Raw genomic sequence first — 11497 nt, 5'->3', positions numbered from 1 at the left:
GGATGAGAGACGAAACGTTTCTACATTTTTTTGTTGATTTGCTTTGTTTTGTTTTTTTGAATGTCCAGAGGACCAGATTTAACTTTTTTAAATTTATTACAGACTTAAAAAACTTAATACAAGATACATTCTTAAATGAAATTGGGTAACTATTATTATATTTGTTTATCCTTCACAAGAAGACAAGATAGAACTTTACTGATCCTGCAGAAAATTGTAGTGCCAGAGTTTCAATACTAAGGAACATACACAAGGAATCACACAAGATATAAAAATAGATAATCTCTTGGCCTCCAAGATTCAACTTGTCTGCTGGATTTCTTAGATAGAGAACTTTACTAATTGGCTTTTATATGTATGTGACTGTTTCTGTAAAGTGCCCTGAGACAACTTTGTTGTGATTTGGCGCTATTTAAATACACTGAACTGAATATCTAAAACAGGTCAGGTGCAGACAGAAACATTAAAGTGTTTATTGTGGTGCAGGATTCATTTTATTGTTCTATGTGTAGAAAGTGGGAGGAGTTGAAAAGTTTGAGAGCCACAGGGAGGAAGGACTTCCTGTGGAGTTCTGTGGAGCACCTCGGTGGTCTCAGTGTACGACTAAAGGTGCTGCAGTAAGAGTCCAGGGTGTCATGCAGGGGGTGATGTGTTGTTCAGGATCTGGAGCAGTTTCCTCAGCATCCTCTGCTTAGACACATCTGTCAGAGACTGCAGGTCCACTCCCAGAACTGAGCCAGCCCTCCTCATGAGTTTATCGAGAAGAAGTGAAAATAAAGGAATAGAAAGATACAAACTTAAATGGGCTGAAACAGAATCATGAAGACGAGTTCGAAAAATGTCCACAGATTATGAAAATCCCACATTTGGATGAATTTTACCAGATTCTTCTGTGCTTTGATTTTCCCAGATCCAGTTATATTTTTCCTGCCTGCCTGAGGACAAGATCCCATACGTCAACAGTCCAGGAGAGAAGTTCAGGGTCAAGCAGCTCCTCTACCAACTGCCGCCACATGATAATGAGGTGAGAACATCTTGTGTGCAGCTCCCAGCAGGTCCTCTCATTGTGTGAATTCTTCAACAGAAGCATTCACATTATTGTTTTATGATCATTTCTGCTTATTTCTGCAAATTTCAGCTATTTCAGCTAGCATTTAGCTGTTTTATGCTAATTTCATATTTTTCAGCTAATTCCACATTTGCTGCAATCATTTCAAACTTTTCAGCCTAATTCAGCAAAATCATGCTTCCTTCTAGTAATTTAAACTTCTTTCTGCTTGTTTTAGCTACTATTCAGCTGTTTTGAGCAAATTTCAGCTTTTCTCAGATAATTTCCACTTTATTGTGCTAATTTTTACATATTTCAGCCGTAGTGGGCACAATTAAGCTCCCTTCACTTCCTTAAGCTTCTTTTTAGATTTCTTTAGCTACTGTTAAGCTGTTTTGTAGAAAATCTAGGATAACTCTGCCATTTTTTAGAGCTATTCAACTGAAATTTGGCATATTGGCAGGTGACAACAATCCCTAATAAACTCTGACTGAAAAATCAAAAATCCAAGATGGCCGCCTTAGCAAAAAAGGAAAATGTACTATCAAGCAGCCAATTTTAGTCTTTTTTTTCCATCCAACCTTTATTTAGACAGGTAAATCCTATTGAGCCTCGAGGACTCATTTACAAGAGAGACCTGATTTGATATATGATTTGATTTGACCTGATATTGAGCTGAAAGTTGGTGTCATGATAACTGTTTCCAAATGCCCCATGAAAATCAAAAATCCAAGATGGCCGCCATAGCAAAAACAGGAAAATGTACTATAAAACAGCCAATTTTAGTGATATTGAGCTGAAAGTTGGTGTGATGATAACAATGTTTCACATCAAATGACACATGAAAATCAAACATCCAAGATGGCCACCAACGCCACTTTTGAATGGATTTAATTCAGCCACTTTTACACATAGAGCTAAAATTTGGTGAGGTTATAGCTGAGAACATTCCCTATCACTTACTGAATCCAAATCAAAAATCCAAGATGGCTGCCTTAGCTAAAAAGGAAAAAATACACTAACTCTGGCATTTTTAGAGCGATTCAGCTGAACTTTGGTATAGTGGTAGCTGAGAGCAAACCCAAACACATAGTGTCAGCAGATCCAGAGTTTACATCGGCAGCAGCCTGGCAGTCCATTACATTAGGAACAATTGTGCATGTTTTGCTTCTTTCTTATATTTGAAGCTTCTTTCTGCTGTTTTAAGCTACTTTTCAACAGTTTTCTTGACATTCTTAAGCAAGAAGCATTCACACTTGCATTTTCGCAGGAAATGCAAATTCTCTAGTTTACATTGCAGCTGCAAGAAAAGACCTCAGCAGGTTGTTTGAGTAGCTGCAGCTCAGTAATCCCACACGTTAAACGATCTCTGTGCCATCCCAGGTCTTGGCATCACACCTAAGGGGACTTTTGTTCCACGATGTATTGTGAGCACAATGTAGCTTTTGATTTGATGATTTTATGATGTTTGCCTGAAGCCCCCACCAGCAGGATTCCTGTCGTAGCAGTGCTTTTTTACGAGGACTTCTCAGCAGGAGAGTGGGCTGCTGGTTAAAAGAGACTTTCTGTGATGCCACCACTGCAGTGGCACCACACTTTGACTTGGCTGCCTCGCTCTTTGTTTCCCGTCCTCCTCACTTCACTCTGAACAGAGCGCATGCTTGTGTAAACGTCTGCTTTCCCTCTTGTTGAGGCTTTGGGAAACATCAAAAGGACAGTTGTAAAAATGAGCTTCTCAGTCAGGGACCGTAGGTGGAGATCTGTTGGCTGTAGGAAGGATGAACTGGGGTCAAAAGTTGCTTTGGTTCAAAAAGCTCTGGCATTCACTCTGCTTCTGTCAGACTCTGCACTAATGTCACTTGATAACATTCCTGCGACTCTGGATTTCATTTAACATGAATAACACTTAAATCACATTAAAAATATTAGTTTAGATTTTGTGAAGTGTGGTTCTCTGGAAAGGTTCTGGACAATTAATACTTTACCTAATGGAGAGATCCAAGTTTGGAGAAACAAAGTTTGATCCTGACAAAATTGACAATCTATCAGTTAGGCTACAAGCAAAGTGGATTTCCAACATCTTCATTCTCAGAACTTTAATGTTAACATTAGCTGATAAATCTTTAAGCACACTGCAATTATTCTGGCAGAAATTAAATGTGATTCCTGCCCGAGGTGCTCCAAGCTGCCGTTGCATTTTGTCCTGTATTTGCCATGTAATAATAAACTGATAGTGATGTAAAAAAATTTGCATACCCGTGAACTGCAACATTTTTAAATTTAATTAAAGATGGCAGTAATCAACCTTGATCTGTGCTGTTCACACCATTTATAGTACAATAAAGTTTCAATTTCTAAATTGTTCATTGAAAAAGCTTTAAACAGGTAAGATAGATTCATGACCTTTCCAAAGAACCAAACATCAAAATATAACTTGCTTTAAGCAAAATATGTTTCCTTTTGTATTTGGTCTTTAGTAATACAGTAGGCTGAAAAGATAATAATAAATTAGCATAACATTAAAGAAATCAAAAATTAAACAAGTGTGAGTGACTCTTAAACTGGTCTGAATACCTACATGTGGCTTATCTTGGTTCCAGGTCCGGTATTGCCAGTCTCTCTCAGAGGAAGAGAAGAAAGAACTACAAATTTTCAGTGTCCAGAGGAAGAAGGAGGCATTGGGCAGAGGCATGGTGAAACCGCTGCCCCGCAACCTTCTGAACAGCATTTGTGAACACGTAAGTTGTAAACATTTTGTCTAAAAAGCTGGTTTGGAACCAAGTCTCCATTTTTATAGTTTATGTATTGTACTGACAGTACAGGGAGTGGTGGCGCAGAGGTTAGAAAAGGTGGGCCTGTGATCAGAAGATCAAGTTCAAGCCCCGGTACAGACAACATCAAAAAATGTGGGTGGGGTAGGTGGAGCACCCACACCTGCCCCCACCCTCATTTGTCCCACTCTGGGCCCTTGAGCAAGGCCCTTAACCCCCACTATCTGCTCCTCTGGGTGTCCTAGATAGCAGCTCTCTACTCCACAGGGCTGTGGTAGCTCGGTGGTCTGTGGTTGCATCAGGAAAGGCGTCTGGCGTTAAAAAAAATAACTGCAAGTCTTCGTGCGACTTAGTTCGCTGTGGCGAGCCCTAACGCAAGGAGCAGCCGAAAGAAGGGGAAAATAAAAAAAGGATTGAACCGACAAAGAAAACGATGCTTTTAATGCATTTCCTTCATCAACAATTGTCCAGTCTGGGTTTAAATTTAGTCAAAACTTTGAAGAAAAGCAGAAAAATAAGTCAAGTTCAAACATGCTGTTTGGGTGAACACAATATGCAGGTTGACAAACTATGAACAATAAACCCTCTGAACTCACCTAATGTGTTAGAAATAGCTAGAAATTATTGCAGTATTTATTATGATCAATCAGCCAGGAAGTACCCATAAATTGTTTTTAAAGCATAGTTATATGTAACCGTCATAAAAAGCACTTGTGCATTATAGGATGCTATAATAAACCAGTCGTCTCTGTTGATCACAGTGTGGTGAAAGCATCAATGGTGGGGAAATGGCAGCGTTTGCCTCAAGAGCGAGTCCCGAGCTGTGTTGGCACCCAGCATGCTTTGCCTGCTCCACTTGCAGTGAACTGCTGGTGGATTTGATCTACTTCTACCATGATGGAAAGATCCACTGTGGAAGGCACCACGCTGAGCTCCTCAAACCACGCTGCTCAGCCTGTGATGAGGTATAACCACTGGAGTGGGAAAAAAACACTGTAAAAATTGGAGTGTGGGAAAAACCTGAAATGTATGGCTTTGTTCATCTGGAATAGCAATAACAATAGTCTTTATAATAACAAAAAGACTTTAGTCTTGTCTAAAAAAATTTTTTTCCATAGATCATCTTTGCTGATGAGTGCACCGAGGCAGAGGGTCGCCATTGGCACATGAAGCACTTCTCCTGTTTTGAATGCGAGACGGTTCTGGGAGGGCAGCGGTACATCATGAAGGATGGCAGACCATACTGTTGTGGCTGCTTTGAGTCTCTCTATGCAGAATATTGTGAGGCCTGTGGAGAAAACATTAGTAAGACAATGCTTTTCTAGATGCAACATTTGTCAGTTTTTTGTCTTTTAAACAGCAACTTGTCTATAATCTGAAAATTTCCTTTCCTAGGTGTTGATCATGCTCAGATGACCTACGATGGGCTCCACTGGCATGCCACCGATGGTTGTTTCAGCTGTGCCCAGTGTAAGAGCTCTCTGATTGGTTGTCCTTTCCTACCATACCAAGGTCGTATTTACTGCTCCAAAGCCTGCACTCTTGGGGAGGACGTGCACGCCTCTGACTCTTCTGACTCCGCCTTCCAGTCGGCACGCTCACGAGAATCCCGCAGCAGTGTGCGCTTAGGGAAGAGCAGCCGCTCAGCCGATCAGTGCAGACAGTCGCTGCTCTTCTCGCCATCGGTCAACTATAGGTTCCCTGGCGTTAGTGGAAATGCAGAGGACACCCTGACCAAGATGATAACTCACAGGAACTTGTCAGATGAGCATTTATGGAGGGGCCATGAGGAAGAGACTGAACCACCTGAGGACCCAGAGGAGTGGGCTGAACATGAAGACTACATGACTCAGTTGATATTAAAGTTTGGGGAACATGGGGTCTTTCAGCAAGCCAGTGACTCTAGACCCACTGATTTCTGGATAGCTGAAAAGGATGCCAAGATAAAACAGGAGTGCTCAAAAACTGGCAGTGGTGGTGGAGCAAAAAGTGGTGGCCTGGCTAGTAAGAAGTACCAGGCTGACATGTACTGGACGCAATCTCAAGATGGGCTTGGGGACTCTGCCTATGGTAGTCATCCGGGGCCTGCAAGCAGCAGAAAAATCCAGGAGCTGGAGCTAGATCATGGAGCTGGCGGTGGTGTCCAAGGAGAGGAGCCAAAATGGTACACTGACTCTATAGAGTGCATCACAGATGAATTCAAGAAAACAAATCTGAGTGTCCGAGGCTCCATGGAGTCACTTGCTCTCTCCAATATTACTGGTGAGTATAAAAAAATCTATGTAGACACATATGGGTTCATGTTGTTCCATGTATTGACAAGGACTTGTGTTGATTTTGAACCATTTTGTTTTTTTTCTCCTTTTCAGGGGCGTCTATTTGTGGAGATTATATGACTAGACCTCAAGTATATTCCTTGCAAAACCCTCGTGAATTTGAGACAGAGGATTGTGAGAAAACCAGTAATATGGGAACTCTCAACTCTTCAATGTTACATAGAAGTGCAAACTCTCTAAAGAGTCTTGAGGAAGAGGATGTTCCAGAAGAGGAAGTACCTTTGCAGGACAGACCCAAACCTCATATCCCTGCCCTGAGAAGAGCACGCTCCCAGTCTAGACCCCAGCAAGTCAAGTTCTCTGACGATGTGGTAGACAATGGTCATTATGGTGAGCTTCCATTGCGACAACCTCCTATGAGTGAACGGACTCGCCGGAGAGTATACAACTTTGAGGAACACAGTCAGAACCTTCAATCTGGTCAACATAATCATCATCACAGGAGGCGCAGGAGTCGCAAATCTCGCTCTGACAATGCCCTTAATCTTCTGCCTAAGGACAGAGCAAAAATATGCTACAAAGTGGAACACCGAGGCAGTGCCATGGGACCAAAGGCTCATCAAGTCTTCCAAGGTCAGCCCAGTGCTGCTGCGCTGACAGACTACAGACTACACAGCCCAGCTAAAGGGACGTTCCTGGGACTTTATGGTGATGATGATGACTGGTGTTCGACATGTTCATCCTCCTCCTCTGACTCTGAGGAAGAGGGCTTCTTTTTGGGTCAGCCCATACCTCAGCCCAGGCCACACAGACATTACTACATGGAGAATTTGGCCCATTCTGTAGCCTGCATGCCCTCTCCTGCTTATGACCAATGGACTAAGTCCAAAAAGAAAAAAGGCCACAAAGGGAAAAACTGTATCATTTCATAGACTATGCTGAACTCTATGTAATGCTGCCACTCTCAGCTTGCCTACTGTAAAACACTTCACATCGCTCAGTTTACCAAAATGGTTGTTATACACTCAATTTATTAGTATATGGCATTGCAAATTGGTTTATTTCACATTTATTTAACAGGGCTGGTGAGACGCATTAACTGTAGAGTGGGGGGAAAATAAGTCTTTTGTACCTCTGACATGCCTTTTTAACACAAAAACATGTACATTTAACTATTGGCAGTTGATGGTCATTTAATATGGGTAATATAAATTAAACAAATTTCTTGTGTTCAGAGAATACCGAGTGTGTTGCTTTCAGGTGTGTGTGGCTAATATAAAAGCACTGTGTGTATTACATTGCTTGGTTGAGCAGTGTATTATTGGGTCATTTATTGTAAGCAATTAAATGTAACTTGTATAAATGTACAAACTGGAAAGTAAGGCCATAATAGGTGACTGTTATAAAAAGTCTGCATAAGTTTTTTTTGTTTTTGTCACAGGCATATTAAATGACATTCTGGGAAAATGTACTTGTTTATTTTAAGATCTCATTCTTTTAATTTTGAAAAGGTCTATTTTAAGCCTGAAGCATAAAACTACAAGCAACTCGATTCAAGTACAAAAAAAAGACAAAAACAAACTATGAAATGTTTCTTTATAAAAAGTATTTCACTGGAAAACATTACAGAGTTTGGCCCTTTGTGTACGGGGTGGAAAAGGCTTGTGACAACAGAAAAACAAATCTCATGAGTTCACAGAAAATAAAAAAAGAGTCAGGGTCCATGATTTACTTGTATTTTCTGCCACAGCTCTGGTCAGCAGGAATCCAAGTACCAACAGGCAAGAGTAAAATATTTCTTGATTTTATATATTTAATATTTATCAGTTCACGTTGATACTTCAATGTAATATTTGAATGATGTCAACAAAATACAAGTACATCTCAAAAAATTAGAATATCGTGAAAAAGTTCATATTTTTTGGTCAAACGTTTCAGCAAGTGAAACTCATAATTCATTACACAGAGTGGAATATTTCAAGTCTTCATTTATTGTAACTTTGATTTTGATTATGGCTTACAGATCATGAAAAAACAAAACTCAGTCTCAGACAATTTGAATATTGTGATAAAAGTTCCATATTGGAAACTCTCAGATGAATCACACGCGCTACAAACGTCTCATTCCTCAAGTCCAGCCACTCCTGAAGCAGAACCATCATAAGTGTCTTACCTGCTGAGGAGACAAAGGACTGGACTCAGTGGTTCAACGTCCTCTTTTCAGGTTAAAGTAAATTTTGCACATCATTTATAAATCAAGGTCTCAGAGTCTGGAGGAAGAGGAGCAGTCCAGAATTCACATTGTTGAAGTGCAGAGTGAAGTTTCCACTTCATTTCATTTCCCAGCAGGACTCGGCTCCTGCCCCACACCAACAAAGGTACCAAAAGTTGGCTACGTAATATTCTAATTTTCTGAGACACTGGATTTTGTTTTTTCATTATTTGTAAAATATAATCATCAAAATGACAAGAAATAAAGGTTTTAAAAATGTTGTGCTTCGTGTGATGAATCTATATAATATTTAAGTTTCATGTTCTGACAATTTTTTTTTTTTTACTTTTTCACAATAATATAATTTTTTCAAGCAAACATTCAAAGTTCAAATAGTAACAATTTCTTAAAGACTGTACTTAGCATTTACATCCACATCTCATTTCAATATTTTGTCACAACACTTGAAGGTATTTCATTGTTCCAACACATCCTTTAATCAGTAAATAAAACTAGTTTCAACACATCACTGTTTTTATCGCTCTAATTTTTTAAAAATAAAATTGTGATGCTTTTAACAAATCAGTTATTTGACTAAAAGCATGTTAAAAACTTACCAAATAAAAACATCCTTGAATTGAGTAAATTCTTCACACACAAGTCAGAAGCAGCATGGTACAGGTTTATTCGGAGTTGTGTGGCAGCTCCAGTATCTCGTCCAGCTCCGTCACAAAACTCTTCAGGGCAACAAGACAGCGCTGTCGGAGCTCGAACAGGTTCTTATCCAGCGGTGCCTGCAGCACACTTTCTAAACTGGGCTCCTTGTCCACCAGCATCTTCACCACGGTGCGAAACGTCTCACAGTCCTGGCTGTAATGCTGCACATAAATAAATTAATCAGGCGTGCAGCACAAAGAAAACTAAGTGACATACATTCATCTCAAGTCAAATCTTTGGTTTAGTGCAGCTCTGCCTTCATGATAAAAAACTACTGTACATTTTGAAAGAACAGTTCAAGTCTTTTTATATGGGTTTCTGTGGAAAGACTGTCCAGGGTGCACGTCAAGACGTATCAAAATGAACGTTGCGTGAAAGTGTGCGTAAATGTATGCACACTTTAGACCTGCCGTGAGAATGTGCTTATCTCTATACAAACTTTTTCAGTCCACAGTTTCAGACTGCAAACTACTGAAACTCATGTAAATACACTGAAGTATGACTCTGGTTTTCTAAACTTAAAGGATATTCAATCATGATGTTTATTTTTATGAGTTTGGTCATTCATGGTTTAAATTCAAGCAAGGAAACTGAACCACAGTAAACCTCCAACAACACAACATCTAACACACCTCCAGAATGATCCAAACCACCTCACTTCACTGTAAACTGTAAAGTTTCTTATATTTTCGTCACATGTACATGTAAACACACACGTCTGCGAGGCACAGAGAGAGGAGGAGCATAAAGTGTGTGTGAACTGTGTCAGGAGCATTTCATTCTCACGGAGAAGAAAACGATGTCAGATTAGCAAATTAAGTCAGAACACCTCATCTCTGATGACTCCTCAGGTCAACATGTGTACCATCACATATCTGTCCATGAACATGTGAGTAAAGTTGTACGTAATGTGGACCAGTAACAGCTGTGGTGCTGTAGGACGACGTCACCAATAGAAGAATTGAGAGGCAGCGTGTTTTCAGGGATCACAGCGACCAAATACTGATCAGGTCTTTCTCAGTTGTCCCTGAGCCGACTGGATGGGATGACTTCATCCATATGATGCCCTGACAGAGAAAATGTACCCCCACCGCCGAGGAAATAGAAAATACTTTGTTGATTCTCGTTGTATCGTTTTGTCAAATCAAGTATAAAAATAAACGTTTAAGTTTTTAAATGCCTCGTGTTTACAGTGATTATTTATTAAATGTGTGTAAAGTTGGAAAGGTCTTAGAAAGGATCCACCTGCAGATCTGATCCCCCTCCCACGCCTGTTTTCTTCATTCAACAACAAAACACACTTTTTTACATGTGTGGCAAACATGTTTCTCCACCTAGGAGCATCTCTGGTTCACAGTCAATGAAATTCTTCATTTTGCTGCATCTCCACATAAATTAGCAGCACGCACAGACAAGAATCCCACATGCAGAACACAACTGCGTCTGTTTTACATATTCAGATAGAGGCGTGTCGACGGAGGAGTCGAGTATTCCCTCATGTGCGCTCAATCCCACGTTGATCGCGATGTACAAAGGAAGTGTGCTTGGAATCATGCATACATGCACGGTTTCATACATGTGGATTTATCTGTGCGCATGCCATGTTTCAGCAGGAAATCCACTCATGTCTTTGTACAAGAGGCCCCAGGCCCCCTCACTAGAGCTGCTGAGTGGTTTAAGACTACAAAACAACAGAGCCCAAATCCATTAAATTTATACTTATTTGGTTCAAACTGTTGAATAGTCCTTAGACATATTTAATTTGTAATCTATTAGTTTTATTTATTTATTATATATGGGAGGACACCCAGAGGAAGACCCAGGACACGCTGGAGGGACTATGTTTCTCGGCTGGGCTGGGAACGCCTAGGGATTCCCCCAGAGGAGCTGGACCAAGTGGCTGGGGAGAGGGAAGTGTGGGCCTCCGTACTTAAGCTGCTACTCCCACGACCTGACCCCGGATGAGTGGAAGAAAATGGATGGATATTATATTTGGGTCATCTGCTCATAATAAATAGCTAAGTGGAAAAAAGAAGTAACTCCTCAAGAGAATTCAATTCAAGTGTCGGGAAGAAACTGTTCAGTTGAAAACAAATGTTTTTTACGGAGTTTAGTTCTAAAACAAAAATAATACAAAAAATGACAATATCATAACTAATTTCACCTGCCTGGTTAATGTAAAGAGAAACTGTAAATTCAATATCATGCTGCTTCTGAACTGTGAGCCCTGTGTGCTGCATGCGTATGTCCTATAATAAAACTACTGTATTTTCCAGCGTACAAGTCGCAGCGTTTTGCATAGATTTGTCAGTACTTGGACTTCTATAAGTTTCTTTTTTCCATATTCATAACACAATTTTTGACTGACACTTTAAATTTTTAAGAAATTATGCTGTTTTGAACATTAAATAAACGCGACAGGTCAGCAATGATGCATAATAAACGCAACAGGTCAGCGGTGACGCATAATAAA

The 11497-nt window shown here is 40.2% G+C and overlaps 2 protein-coding genes across 2 annotated transcripts in view; one reads left to right on the top strand and one right to left on the bottom strand.

The window, feature by feature from the left end:
- prickle1a (prickle homolog 1a) overlaps positions 1 to 7087 on the top strand; it is a 9926-nt gene extending 2839 nt beyond the window's left edge. Inside the window, exons 2-7 of the mRNA XM_037683024.1 lie at positions 911 to 1024; positions 3649 to 3786; positions 4581 to 4784; positions 4938 to 5124; positions 5215 to 6081; positions 6189 to 7087. Of these exons, the coding sequence (XP_037538952.1) occupies positions 911 to 1024; positions 3649 to 3786; positions 4581 to 4784; positions 4938 to 5124; positions 5215 to 6081; positions 6189 to 7027 (2349 nt within the window). The 3' untranslated portion in view covers positions 7028 to 7087. The remainder of the gene's footprint in view (positions 1 to 910; positions 1025 to 3648; positions 3787 to 4580; positions 4785 to 4937; positions 5125 to 5214; positions 6082 to 6188) is intronic.
- A 1860-nt stretch (positions 7088 to 8947) lies between these two features.
- LOC119415847 (periphilin-1) overlaps positions 8948 to 11497 on the bottom strand; it is a 56487-nt gene continuing 53937 nt past the window's right edge. Inside the window, exon 10 of the mRNA XM_037683023.1 lies at positions 8948 to 9185. Within this exon, the coding sequence (XP_037538951.1) occupies positions 8991 to 9185 (195 nt within the window). The 3' untranslated portion in view covers positions 8948 to 8990. The remainder of the gene's footprint in view (positions 9186 to 11497) is intronic.

This window comes from Nematolebias whitei, chromosome 10, assembly GCF_014905685.2.
Source record: "Nematolebias whitei isolate Nwh7 chromosome 10, NemWhi1, whole genome shotgun sequence".
Taxonomy (NCBI): domain Eukaryota; kingdom Metazoa; phylum Chordata; class Actinopteri; order Cyprinodontiformes; family Rivulidae; genus Nematolebias; species Nematolebias whitei.
Note: the sequence above shows the minus strand (reverse complement) of the source record. Positions and strands in the feature narration are given on the sequence as shown.